The 14,878-nt window shown below is 44.9% G+C and overlaps 2 protein-coding genes across 2 annotated transcripts; one reads left to right on the plus strand and one right to left on the minus strand.

The window, feature by feature from the left end:
• Positions 1-206: 206 nt before the first annotated feature.
• On the minus strand, positions 207-1,761 carry LOC112887087 (RING-H2 finger protein ATL39-like). Its single transcript, XM_025953171.1, has one exon. The coding sequence runs from the start codon at positions 1,204-1,206 to the stop codon at positions 610-612; it is 597 nt and encodes a 198-aa protein (XP_025808956.1). The 5' UTR covers positions 1,207-1,761; the 3' UTR covers positions 207-609.
• A 4,340-nt stretch (positions 1,762-6,101) lies between these two features.
• Positions 6,102-7,263, plus strand: LOC112887360. Its single transcript, XM_025953504.1, has 2 exons — positions 6,102-6,407; positions 6,521-7,263. Exons 1-2 carry the CDS (start codon positions 6,270-6,272, stop codon positions 6,986-6,988), a joined length of 606 nt encoding a protein of 201 aa, XP_025809289.1. The 5' UTR covers positions 6,102-6,269; the 3' UTR covers positions 6,989-7,263.
• Positions 7,264-14,878: the final 7,615 nt, after the last annotated feature.

The following is a 14,878-nucleotide window of genomic DNA, read 5'->3' on the forward strand; positions in this document are numbered from 1 at the left end:
AATGGTACGATCTGAGGGAGGCACATGCGCTGGGATTAAACTACGCGCTCTGGGGAACGCTAACCTGGCGATCGATTTGAATAAGCCGGTATCGCCCAGGTTCCAAATAGAAATCCATTGATGCTGCCGTGGCTCGCTCTCTGGATTTGCCTGTAGGAATTTCAGCAGGTTCCGATTAGAAACTTTTATAAACAGATTTTATTCAATACTTTTAAATAAAAAGATTTTATTTAATTTGATATGGTTAAATTTTAGCCCCGCGGAGCTGAACGGAGTTCAATGTATCTCTACTGTAACAGCTGCCACATACTGTACTTGCATAGCCAAGACGGGTCCAACTTGTACCCTGCATGCATTTACACCTAGAGCTATTAGCTCACACTGTATACACACCATGAAAATGCCAGCTAGCACGTACTGGCGTACTACAGACTACCGAGGTGGGGAAGAAGAAGGAACGAATTGAAGAAGCTAAAGCGAAATGTCTCGATCGATCCAACCAAAAACAAGCATGAACTGATGAGGTGCTGCTTGCATCAGCAGCCTGTCGCCCTGTCCTTTCTCCGAATCCACGGACAGCCTCAAAAACTGATCGCTGGCGGCCGGTTGTCACACCGGAGAATCCGAATCCGCGTCCGTTCTCGGGCGATCCGTACTGTCCTCATGACGCGACGGCTGGCTCGTCGTCGTGGCAGCAGGCTCCGCTGGCGCCGCAGCGGGCGGGGCGGCATCGTCGTCTGCGACGAGGACGGTGGCGCGGCAGAGCGGGCAGGTGGTGTGGAAAAGGAACCACGCGTCGACGCAGCGCGCGTGGAACCGGTGCCCGCACCGCGGCAGCAGCCGGCCCTCCTCGCCGTCCGCCAGCTCCGCGATGCAGATCGCGCACTCCGCGCTGCCGCCGGAGGAGTGCGCGACGAAGACGGGCAGCGCGGTGATGGCGCGCTCCACCTCCCGGCGGTCCCGGGCCTTGGGCGACGCCGGCGGCGACGAGGCCGCGGAGGAGGTCGCCGCCTCGGCGTCCCCGCCGCCGCGCGAGCGGGAGAAGAAGCGCCAGAAGTAGACGTAGACGAGGAGGACGAGGAAGACGTTGAGCGCGACCAGGCACGCCGTCAGCACCCGCCCGTGCGGCTCCCAGCGGATGCCGGACCCGCCGCCGGCGGCGGCGCGCGCGCTCGGGGTGGGGCTCAGGTGGTCCTGATGATCCATGCCGCCCTGCCGCCGTAGGATAGGATCAAACAGCTCTCGGGATCGATCAGAGAAGCACGCGCGGGGTACAATGCGCGCGAGAACACGGAAAAGATGATCGGGGATGGAGAGATCAAGGGGCTCCGGCGGCCGAAGATAGATCAGACGCCCAGCAAACTAGAGAACGGAATGGAAGGTTACGGGGATGGATCGATCCAGGAGCTAGCTAGGTAGGAGTGGCGATGGATGGACGGGACGTGGAGGCGTGGCTTTGCTTATACTCCTCCAACAGCGGCGCGAGTTGGAGTCGGCGGTTGCTCATTAACCGGCTCTTCAGTTCCCCTGCGGCGTAGGAGTAGGCGATGAGGCCGCTGCCACGCCGGCCGCCGATAGGACCGGATGCTCGGCTCCGCTCTGGGGGGGCTGGGGCGCTGGCTCTTGGCGACGCTGGACGGGCGGCCGCGCGCGCGGCGGAGGGGAAAAAATCACGGAGCGGATCAGAAGGGAATGAGGAGCTAGCGCTGCGTATATCATGCATGCATCCGCGGCGGCATCTCTGCAATCTAGCCGGGGAGAAAAAGGAGAAAGAGGCCAGCCAGCGTATGCGTATCTGCCGCCTAGTGGCCACTATATTTTGTCCTTGCGGCCGGGCCGACCGGGGATGGCGGCGTGCCGCAGCATTTTCTGTTCCGGCGCCGCTGGTCGACCCGAGCCCGGGCGGGAATCCGTTGCCTGGCGTGCGAGTGCGAGTGCGAGGCGCTTGACCCGCGCGCCCGCGGGATTGGATTTCCGTTCCGCCCACAGGGTTTGGAGGCTTGCGACGCAAACTTGCCGGCCACTCTCAGTCTCTTGCGCCCACAGGTAGCTAGATCAATAATCCACCCCATTAGCGGTGGATTTGCCGGGACAACTATAATTTTACTTTTACTACTTACTGATGGCCTTTTTCTTATAAGGTCTTATTAGTGATGGTCCTAGGAGCTCCTTTTAATTCTCTCGAGACGCTGGCTAGGGAAAAAAAGCAAATCCTAGCAAACTTTTCCATTAAATCTAAAATGTATTGCACTATCAATTCGGTAAATTATAATCGCCGTTAATAATAGTATCTATCGTATATATTTTATTTTATGAAAAATACAACACAAAGTAACCACTAAATCAGCATCTACATTATTACCATTTCTCATTATAAAGAAAATGCCTTAAAGTTTTTCTACATATGCTCCGAAATCACCCACTTATGACATTGTTAGTGTAAAAGCAACAATCATATCAATTTTCATTTCGAACACACAGCTCAAGCTTATGTTTCTACTAAGTACATGCTAAGAGCACATGGATAACGATGGAAAAGGATTGGGATGAAAGAGCATGTGTATAGAGCAATTGGTAACTAAAACTTTTGACTTTGCTAAAATATATAAAAAATACAAAGTAAAGATAAGAAATTTTAATTTTAATTGGTTGCAAGGCTAAATTCATCCATAAGGTTCCGGTGCTAATTTCTCTTAAAAACACTAGCCCGTGCAAAAGCATAAGGTGATGGACTGGTCAAAGTGGAATGGTTACCTTTGTTTAACACTTCAACCTTAAGATTAAATTTTACACAAGGAAAGATCGATTTGCCTTTTTGCCTATAACAAGAATAATCAATAACCTAATATATCCATATACTCCATCCGTCCCAAAATAAGTGTTCATTTAGAAAATTTCAGATATATTACTAGTAGTGAGAAATGATCTTGTTACCCCGAATTAACTATAAAAGTTTTGAATGAAATTTGTGTTGTTTATTTGGTTTCCTAATCCTCAAGAATCAGAAAAGTAGCATCTGCTTAAGTGCTTAAGCATTCGATTGGATCCATGCTCTCCTCTATACAATTTTTTTAGGTATTTAATATTGCTTTAATTAGATGAACCTTACAACAATCTAAAAGAACACTTTTTATGGGATAAAATCCGGATGCTAAACGAACACGTATTTTTTGAGACGGTGAGAGTATGTCGTGGAAATTCACAGAGAAAATATTGCCGGCGATATATGAGATAATAGATTTACAACTACCAATTATCTTCCATCGCGATTATAAAAAAAAGAACCCCTTGTTTCTGGACAGGTAGGAGAACTACCACCTCAAATAAACTAGCATATGAACAAATGAATGAACTACCACCGTTCCGGTCCTGTTCTGTATGTTCATATATACAAATGGCATTATACTGGCGCTTCGTTGAAAGTTTCTGATCGATTAAATCATTTGCATTTCTATCGCACGTACATTGTCTGGTGAAATCATATGCATGGGGAAGTCTTAACACCCATCGTATTACAAATACAATAGGCGATTGGTCTAGCTGCTTAGAATAGGCACCTTGTCATCATATATGTTCAAGTATAATATTTGAGGTCATTTCGTCCCCTCATCACACCTTCCTCTTCAAGCCAAAGCACAGATTATCTTACAGAGCCACTTGGCGTATACAATCGCATCAGTCCACCGTGGCAGCTGATTTGGCATCCGAGTCACTGCCGACGTGTCTATACCTGACTGGCCGAGCAGACCCGCAGCCAATCGGGATCGGGAAAGAGATCGCGCCGGCATTTATTGTTTACGTGGTTTTTTTTATTCGCATCCACGCGGATAAAAATAATTTCCGCAAGGCTCGGCATGTGATGGTGGCTCTGCTAATGACGGCTTAGTAAACTAACAATTCGTAGCAGACGACCTTTCTGGAAGCTGAGTGGTGATCATATAGAATTGTAGATTTGTCGAGCGGATTGACAATGCCATTTGGGAGGGTTTCAAAATAAGGCGACCGAGTTAGGTAGGACGAATCCGTTGGCGCAAATATAAAAAATATGGAGCAATTTTTTATGTCATCCTTTCTGCATAGTAAACACCCAAGTTGTTGGAAAGTAGTGCACTGCATTTTTATTTCAGAGAATCACATCCAGAAAGAGAGGAAGGGAATTGCGACGGGAAGACCAAACGCCGGTGCAGTGCGAGGTCAATTTTGAATTTTGTGTACAGATCTTTTTTTAATTCTTTTTATTGGAAAAGTCAACATACTTGGGTTCTTTATTTCTTGGAAAAACTGCAAAACCGTCTCGCTTGGAGTTTGAGATTCCTCAAAAAGCCGTCTCGTTGTTAGTACCCACTTGTGCTTGATTTGGTTGCTAAAACCATCCTAGCAAACACACCCTTAATTGATCCGGACCTTTTTAGCTAAATACGGAGCCGCCAAATGTAGTTTTTTTTGGAGTGATACTTTTGAAAGTATGATCTCGATGCTTTGGGGGGATTCCACAAAAAAGAATTGGTGATGATGAGAGCTTAAAGTTGTCGCAACAAGTTTTTCTTTTTTTAAAAAAAATCATTGCAAAATGATGGATAAGTATAATATAAGCAATTAAACAAATTTGACTGTCTAGATTGGCCTTTTGTGGCTCTACTCTAGCGAAACAAATTAAACAAAATGTAGTAGGAGGTTGGCGAAAAAGACTTAGGGGGGATCTCACACTATGGTATCTCCGAGAGAGACAGACAGGGGCCCCAGTACACACACAGACAACAAAAAAATGAACTCGATGCGCATGTCTGGTTTGAGGAAAGCGTACTTCCTTCCTGTGGTTGATGGGCCGTATATCAAAGCAGAGCTCAATTTGGGCCCAACGTATTATAAGATGACAGCCAATACTAACTCAGTAGGTCCAGCCAAAACCCACATCATCTCTCTAGGATATGCAGGCCGTAGCCCATGGGCTTTCCCATAGGCTAAGCCCAAAGCCTCGAACACACAACTGAAGCACTCCAATCCATTCGGCCCTGTATCTGCTTATTTCGGTTCCGACACCTGACCGACTGGATGCTGCGAGAGGCTTCGAGGTCGTGGTCAGCCCGTAAGCCTGTTTGGCAATGGCGCGGCGAGGCCCTGCCGTACCAGTTGCTGTACAGTGGAGTGCCGCACATCGGCGAACCCAGGGCTCGGCGACCCTGGCGCCAGCCCGGGCTCCGTAGTCATGCCTGTAAGAAGCTTGTGCGTTTTGAAAAGCACTAGAATTGTGCCCAGGCTCCTTTCGATTCTGGGTCCGCCACTACTGCAGCGACATAATACCAGGCACTTCAGCATGTTCAGAGTGGGATGACAGCTCTGTAAAATTTGAGTATGAGACCGGTAGAAGTAGAAACGCACCCATCGCTCGTGGCTGTGAACAGGTGCATGGCCGGCACGCCGGTTGGGGTGGTCAAAAAGGCGAAGAGACAGGCGACCAACCTTTTTTTACAGCCTTTTTAACTAGCCCAAGGCCCCCGAGCGAACGAGAGGGAGCGGAGAAGGGCGGCCGGTCCTGGGTAAAGGCCTGAAAAGGGGGCAGGAAAGAGACGGGCGGGCGGGGAGCGCCGCTGCCCATTGATGAGGCGCGCGCTCACGGGGACCGCGCGTGGGTGGGAGCAGGAACACTTGCTGCAACGGTCACTTTGCTCGCTGTGTGTGGCCGGTGCCTCTGCCCACCAGGCCACCAAATCATCTCTCGCTCATCGAGCAAGCTAGCCTGCCCGGCTCCCCAAACATCCGCAGCGCTCCCCAGGCACGATAGGAACTCCGATCGCGGCGAGTCCTTCCAAGGGAGCGTGCAGCGAGATCGCAGCTTCCGCTGCCTTCTTATCTACGTTTAGATTGCAAATTTGTATAACATTTGGAACTTTTTGCTACTGTAGCGTTTTCGTTTGTATTTGACAAATTTTATCTAATCATGGTCTAACTAGGCTTAAAAGATTCGTCTCGTGATGTACAATTAAACTGTGCAATTAGTTATTTTTTTACATACATTTACTGCTCCATGCATGTGTCCCAAAATTGATGTGATGGAGAGAGAGTGTAAAAATTATAACATTTGGAAGCGATCTAAACGGGGCCTTTGTTTTTCCAAATCCCAGTGGCAGAGAGCCAGTGCAGTTCCCTTGTTTCTATTCTACCCTCCCCCTTCCCCGGGCTCCATTTCTTAATTTCCCTTCGGAACAGAGCAGACGTCTTCGTAACTGACAGCTGTGCAGTCAGTGCAGAGGAAACAGGGAAGTGTCGCGATGGGGAAGAAGCGGGCGGCCGCCGCGAGCGCCGCCGGGGCGCCAGTCTTCCCGTTCCCGGCGTTCGCCGCCGCCGGCGAGCAGGACCACTTCAGCGACTACGGCTTCGACTCGCAACTCGTCTCCTTCTTCGCGCAGGTCGATATCCTTTAGCTACTACTTGCGCGAGATTCTGAAAAAAAAAGGAAAACCATGTCCGATTCATGCAAAGGTGTTGACGCGCTGTGCGGTTTGTCTCTCGGTGGTCTCAGGCTGAGGCGAAGCGGAGCAGGCGCCACCACTCCCACCACCCGCCGCCGCTGGAGCCCGCACGGTTCAAGCTCCAGAAGCCCATCTCCAAGAAGCACCACCACCTGCAGAAACAGCAGCAGCAGCGGCGCCACCGGTGGTGGAGCTCCGCCGCCTCCGCCGCGCTCCTCCTCTTCAAGCGCCCCTCCTCCTCCTCCTCCTGCGGCCCCGCGGCGGATTCAGCTCCTGCCCCCTACGGACACTCCGCCTCGGCCGCCGTGCCGCTGTACCTCGCCGACGACGGCGACGGCCCGGCCGCGTGCGCTTGCTGGGCGCCCTCCATGCGGTCCGGCCGCCTGGCCGCCGCCGAGCTCGGCGCCGCGGCTCAGGCGGTGCCCTACGTCAGCCTCGGGTCCGCTAGCCTCGGCGGCGGTGGCGCCGGAGCGGCAGGTGGAGGCGCTCCAGCGACGCCCATCTACCTCGTGACCTGAAGCTGGCCCGGCTGCCGCTGCGGCCGACGCGGACTCTTCCTTTTCTCCGGGGTTCTTCTTGAGTAGCTCGGACCACATGTCAGTGAATGTTTTCACCGGCGCGTTCGATGGCTGACCGGGATGGTCGGTCGGTCAAGTCAACTGGTCAAAGATCCAGCGCTTTAGAGTTTAGAAGACTTTGCTAATATGTTTTTCTTTAGTTGTTTGCGAAAAATTGATGCGCATGTTTGAAAAGTCTAAAGCCCTTCGCTTTGTTTTCCGTGGTTTTGTTGTCTCGGAGGTGCTTTGGCGCCATTTTGATCTTTCGTGCTACCTTCCTAGGCTTGCGACGCGGCTCATTGATTGGTAATTGGCAGCGTCATTTCGTAATTGGTACAATCTCCGAGCTTTAATTTGATGGTGATCAATGTTAGAAATAAATTGACTATATGGATCACGGAAACAACATATACTTTGAATAAGATTAGAGTATGTCATGCTACTAGCTCCGAGGCGCCGACGGTTTCATTCATACTCGTTGGTGACCTAGCTGCGACTCAGCGAGCAGCAGAGTAGGGACGATAGGTTATAGAGAGAATAAACTAACCAGAGGCTCTGATCGACATAATCATGCGGCTAAAGTCCTAATCGCACTGGTCAAACTCGAACACGCATTCCACTCTCTTAAACTAGGAAGGGACCTTCGCGCGAATGTGCGTGCATGCATGTTCTCGCCGGCCTAATTGGACTGCTATTCCCAGCATTTGATAAGTGTATCACTCTGCGCTCCTTCCATCCTAAAATATAAAATGCTTTAAGTTATATTCTCGTTGGGCGCATTTCGTATACTTTCTCCGTCCCATAATATAGTTGCAATTAGATTTATTCTAAATCAAATATTTTAGATTCTTAACTATAAATACTAAAAAAATACAAAGATTACCAACGCAAAAATGATCTTCTATCATTTGTAAAACCTTCTATCAAAAAATATAATCTTTTCTATTAAAGAAAAAAAATATTTCAGAGATATTATTAGTCAAAGATAAAAAAATTTGGCTTAGGGCAAATCTAAGAATCTCTTTGACATGACTTCCACCTGCTCTTGTCCCGTGGCCGTAGCACTACTCTAAGGAGGAGCTAAAGTAAGAAAAAAAAAAGAATTGCTTCCCCTAATTCATTTTGCGTTCAGCCAGAGTAGCTACAACAACGCTACAATACCGAAGGGGGTTGGGGCTGCAGAGCCTTGCCAAATGTGTCTAAGTAGCTATATTCTATAATGGAGTGAGTAAAATCTATCTATGTAAGGCACTACTAATGACTTCCTTGATCGGATAGACGTCTTAAACATTTAATGTATTATTTCATAGGATGGAAAATGACGTGGCAAGTGACTCAATGAGGAATGAGCTAATGTCTCCACAGAAAAGCCTAGACACAAATTCGAAGAGATAGAGTAACCACAGAAAAAATGCATTTGGGTGTAAACGTGTCCTCGTAATTTAGTTTGTTCCATCTTGTATATTGATCATGGAGTTACCAAGACATCAGAAGTAGACATTTTGTATTAAAGGGCTCATTTCTACATGTCAATTTAATGTGCTCGCTCTCCTCTAAGAAATCGTAGTACACAGTGGTTCTTTGCCTAATAAGAATAAAAATGTAGAAAAAGAAACCTTACTTACCCTCTTTCTACTAATGTATAGATAATGGAAGAAAAGTTTCGGGTTTATTGTCTTTTGCTGATGGTTCTTGTATGGCTTCATTTATGGTTTACTTTGACTTGTTTTTTCCGAACAAATTACTCTAACTTGTTTGAGATTCAAAGATTATTGTTTTACTCTGGTTTGCACCTGGTTAATATGTGAGTTCACAAACAAGCCTACTTGTATCCTCAACTATTAGGATGGGGTTGTGACCTGGCAATTTGACATCAAAATTGACTTGCTCTTTCCTCTTGCAAAATAGGTGCAACGCAACGATATGATTACTTGGTCAGCCGAAAATCTGTACATTTGTACCACATTTTACTTTTTTCTTCAGATTAAATTATATACCTGTACTTAAAATTGAACAACATTTGTATCAAGTGGTGGAGCCAGGATTAAAATCTACCTATGGCGAACCTGCCACTACTCATTTGTATAAAGAAATATAACCATTGAATATGCATAAATTTACTATATATCAGCTCATGAGTCTTAATTGTATAAAAATATTAGGCATTGGTAAGTAGACGATTAGATGAATATACTGTACAAGCACCAAGTGTGGCGAGCTAGCCGAGGAAGATTCATCCTCTGATGTTTTAAGGCTTGAAAGCGATTCATGATTACTTCATCATCAAGTCTTTTAAATATCTCCTTCTCATTGTAGCATATCATTAAATCATTGAGCCAGTCATCGTCCATCTTATTACATCGTTCAGTTTTTGTAATTTTCATAACCGAAAAGACTCTTTCCACACATGCTGTTGCGACTGGAAGGAGCAGTGCTAGCTCAATTAGACGATAGACCAATGAAAATATTATATGTCTTTTAGTTTCAACCATCTTCGCTGCCAGATTCCCAAAATCACGGCAACCAGTAAAGTCATCAACTCTTCTAACATGAAGAATAAAGGTTTCAAGTTGATCCTTTATATTCGAAAGATCATCACCAGAGAAGTCAGCATTATAGATCCTTGCCAATTTGACAAGCTTGTCCATGTTGAACTTTGAGAAAGAGTCCCTTGGATCAAGATAGAAAAGGCATACAAGTAAATCAGAAGAAACTTCATTGAATCGATGATTCATCTCTGTGTTTATAGCATCTACAGCAGCATAGAAGGTGTCCACACGATAATGATGCTCTTCAGTGACCATATCCCTTTTTCTTGCCTTGAATGGCCCCATCTTGGTCTTGGTGCATCCATAGATGGTATCTCAATTTTCTTTGCATCACAAAATGCTTGAACTTTAGCAAATAGTTCCTCCCAGCCATTACTCCTCAAATCAACCAATCGTGCTTTCACATCAACAAGCAATGACATGGCTTGAATAATATTTTGATCTCTCCTTTGCAAGCACTATGACAACTCATTTGTAATGCGGAATAATTTGAGCATCATCTTCATAATGAACACAAAGTTAAAACTTTCCATTATGTGTACCTAACCTCTAGCATTGTTTGCATGCCGTTTTTCTTTATTAACAAAAATCAACACCGGTAGAATAGCATCCCACACTGACTCAATACGAAGTAATGTATTAAAGTGAGAGCTCCATCTAGTATCTCCAGGTCTAACCAAGCTAATCATTTGATGCTGACCTCTCCCTGAAAGTGTCTCTCCACTATACAATCTATCCAAAATATTATCGTGATGCTTCTTAGTTAATAAATCCTTTCTCTTGCAGGAGGCACCAACATTGGTTACAACCAAATTAACATAGTAAAAAAAAATCCTTAATGCCTGCGCAACATTCACTGATAGCAACCACTATCAATTGCAACTGGTGTGCAAAGCAATGAATATAAAATGCATATGGATTGTCATCACGAATTTGTTTCTACGAACCATTAAATTCACCTCTCATATTGGATGCTCCATCATATCCTTACCCTTGGATCCTAGCAATTGGTAGCTTATGACTACCCAGCATCTCGACAAAAGCCTTCTTCAATGCCTCTGACGATGTTTCCTTAACATGCTTTAGGCCCAAAGATCTCTCTACAACATTTCCCTTGCTATTTACAAACCTGCATAACAAATAAAAAATAATACTGATTATTTAATGCAACAAATAATATGACATTTTGAAAAGGAGACAAATCAACTACTTACCTTACAACCACAGCCGTTTGCTCTTTGATTGAGATATCACGTGATTCATCAATAAGGACTAGAAACGAAGATCCCCAATCTCTCCCATAATAACTTTAGTAACCTCCTGTGCACAAGCTTTCACAAGGTCCTTTTGGATATCTGGAGAAAGCATTTGAGCATTTTCTGGACACAACTCATCAAATGCAATCCTCACATCCTCATTCTTCTCTTTAAATGAATCAATCATCTCTAGATAATTGCCCTTATTCAACGATGAGGAAGATTCATCGTGTCCACGAAAAGAAAGACCTTGCTTAATGAGATATTTTGCAGAATTTAAGCAGTAGTCAGACGAATTTTATATCTTACTTCAAAGTCTTTGCCATAAGTTTGGAATTTACGATCTACACTTGCCCTTTGATTCTTAAAATCAGCACATGCATTTCTTGCATCATTGTGGTGACTATCAGCACTACCAACATGTAAAGGGAGGGCCTTATATGCATTCTACCAAGTATTGAATCCTAAATTTGTGAAAGCATCATGCCCAAACTAACCATGAGAGGTTTGTTCCTTAAAAAGAAAGCAATAAAAGCAATAAGCAGCGTCTTTCTCCACACTATATTCTAACCAATCATACTTGGTAAACCATGATTCTTGAAAAGATCTATAGTCATTCGATCCACAAAGTCAATGAGGAAAAGTATGGCCTTTAAGCTGTGTTGGACCCTTCAATAAATAAGCTCGCTTCACCTGATCTCTAATGTTGGGATGAAATCTTTGAATTGGAATATGAATCCCTGGATCAGAAATAATATGATCTTGGTTGAACTCTTTGATTATATCATCACCTTCTTCTATTTGCATACCATGTGCTTGTGGTGCATTTTCAGTTTGCGCTTCTTGTACAGGCTCTTCAATTTCATTGCCGTCTCCACCTTTTGCAGTAGTTGGTCTGTTCATGCCCAGAAGCAGTGCTAAAAAATCTCTTTATGCTTACAACTGAAAATATTGAATGAAACATATATCAAAATTTGCAAATATGGTATAACAACATATGCAAGTAGGGTTGTGAAAGGATCTTGGTGATGCCTAGAGGGGGGTGAATAGGCATACCTGAAAAATCTGAAAAATTATTCGCAACAATTAAATATGTCGGAACTTCCGACACTGTGTAGGAAGTTTCAACGGGTCGGAACTTCCGATACTGGACTAGAACTTCCAATAAAACTAAAGTTCTTATACAAAATTCAAAATTAAACTTGAAACTACAGAACCTGCAGGAATTAAAAGTTCTGATACTGCACAATGACCATTAGTCTATCATACATTTGCCTCACGGTTTCTTCATCATGCATGACAAAGTGTTCTAGCTCTCCTTGCAACAAATCAATCTTGCCTTCTCTAACTTCATCGGTTCCCTCATGAGTTTCTCTTAATGTGTCCCAAATTTTCTTTGCTAGTTCAACACTACGACTTTGTTGAATTCTTGGGCACAAAGGGAACTTGTGATGACCCTCACAGCTTGCGCATTGCAGAAATAGTCTTGAGCTTGTCCGGCCGTGTGTACAGTGTTTGTAGGATGAGTCACACCTACAACCATAACTTCCGAAATAGAGAGGTGAAACCCGTAGAGCTGCATTTTCATGTCATAAGACTACTTGGGATAATTCATTCCATCAAAGAAATGATGTTTTCCCAAGTGGACCGATTGAAATTGAGAAGTATGATATTGAGATAAAGCATAGTTACGAGAAACTTGATTTAACCTGAAGAAAGGATGCTTCTCGCTTTCTTTCTTAATTCGCTTCATAATCAACTTCTCAGTCTTCTTCTTAATTTTAGCCTTCATCTTCCCTTTTCTCCTTCTTCTTGCTTCCAATGTCTCAACCTCGCTTTCATCACTTGAACTTGAGTCGGCATCATGAATGGAGGGTGAACGGCTTGCTTGCCTAAAACGATTTCCGGCACCATCTAATCCGGTACCGGCATCGACTTGAGCAGCGACGGTTGCGGCGGCGTCGGCACCATCCCCAAGTATAGACATCTTTATATCCCTTAGCGGTTAAGTCTAAATCAAGATATTAGGCTCTGATACCAATTGAAAGGATCTTGGTGATGCCTAGAGGGAGTGAACAGGCGTACCTGAAAAATTCTTCGCAGCAATTAAATGTGTTGGAACTTCCGACACTGGACCAGAACTTCCGATAAAACTAAAGTTCTTATACGAAATTTAAAATTAAACTTGAAACTGCAAAACCTGACTGAATCAAAAGTTGCACAATGATCTTAGGAGACTTCTGCAGGTGATCTTTGTAAGAACAACAACTCGAGTACGTAGATCAATACAAAACAAACCTCTAGATCAATAAATACTAAATAAATGCAATAAGCACAAGACACAAGAGATTTGTTCCCGAAGTTCACTTCCACTAGGGAAGCTACGTCTCCTTTGAGGAGCTCACAAAGAGCCGAGTCTTCCACTAACCCTTTATCTCACTCAATCAATCACAAAGGAGGATTGAGTTACTTACTATGAAATCCATAAGGGATAGGGTAATACAAACTTCCTGGGACGCACACACATCAGAGGACACTCCATGGGTGACACCAAACCATCTAGAAGCAAGCTTCAAGAGTAACAAATACGAATCGAAGGATGAAGATGGTTCAAGTGCTCTTTAGAAGAACTTGGCTGCCCTTTCACTTAAATGGTTGAGTCTCACACCTCAATCTTGCTCTCACTCAAGCCCTAGCTCAAATCAACTAAAGAATTAGCTCAATGAGGGATTGGAAAGGAGTAGTAAATGATCTTGGAGGTGTTTGTCTCAGATTAGGTCAGCAGCAAATGAAGGAGGGGCTGAGGGGGTATAAATACTCAAGCCCAAAAACAAGCTGTCAGTGCACTGGTTAAGTGATTGTTGGAACTTCCGACACAGGATCAGAACTTCCGGCCATTTAAAAACAGCTGGCTGAGGACCCTTTGTTGGAAGAATCCAGCTTCTTTCGACAAGTGTCGGAACTTCCGACATAGGGTCGGAACTTCCGACACACACTGAAATAGTCAGAAAACTAGGTGCAAAAGTGTGTGATTTTGTGTCTCTCCTTGATGGTTAGCATCTCAAATAAGCACTTTCACACCTTCATGCTATCCATTCGCTGTTGGTGTTTTACCGGCTGCCCACTGAGGGGTATACCCAAGGTGGTAAGTTTAGGTTGGGAGACACCGATATTAGGAACACGAAGGTACAAGGAACACAAGGTTTAGACAGGTTCGGTCGCGATGTGTGTAATACCCTACGTCGTGTATGGTGGTTTGTATTGCCTTGGGTGTTGATGTTATGTTTTAAGGGGGTTCGTGTCCGCCCTTATATATCCGGGAGGACAGGGTTACATGAATCCTAGTCCAATACTAGCTAAGGAATCGTACTCGAGTACAACTCGAGTAGTTTCCTTCTCTACCGACTAGTCCTACTTCGCATACGAGTAGAGTACAACACAGATAAGGTATAGGACAAGTCCTATCCCCTAATCCTGTATGAACTGCGTTATGTACACAGTCCCGTAGTCCCGGGTCTGACAAGCCCCCGAGCTCTTCGTAGCTGAGTACTGCAGGCTCCTCGTGTACTTTCGAAGTAGTCTTCGGCTTATTTTGAAGCTCTGTCTTGAAGTTCTTCTTCGAGTACTTTCTTGGCTGCATTGAAGCTATAAGGTGCTCATGCCCCGAATTACTTCTTTGGTATGCTGTGCGATTGAAAAATCGCACTCCATATGGAGTAGCCCCCGAGCCTTAGGTTGAATCGGAGAATCAGACTGAGGGTCACATTAGTTTTGAATCTTCCTTACTTACTTTTCAAATAAATTCGAAAAATAAGTAGTCGATGCCACGTATCCCGCAGCCCCCGAGCCTTAAATCCAAATCTCTCAGGTTTGGAAATAAGGATCCAAAGATCGTGGCATGCAGTGAAAAAATATTCTCATGATAAATAATTGTTGTGATGGTGTAGATGATGAAAGTTAGATTTGGAATTCAAAAAACCCCCTTTTTTGGGACAATTAACACTGAAAAAAATAATTAATCGAATATTTTATCTAAAAAATCCACC

The sequence above is a fragment of the Panicum hallii genome, chromosome 3 (genome assembly GCF_002211085.1).
Source record: "Panicum hallii strain FIL2 chromosome 3, PHallii_v3.1, whole genome shotgun sequence".
Classification (NCBI taxonomy): Eukaryota; Viridiplantae; Streptophyta; class Magnoliopsida; order Poales; family Poaceae; genus Panicum; species Panicum hallii.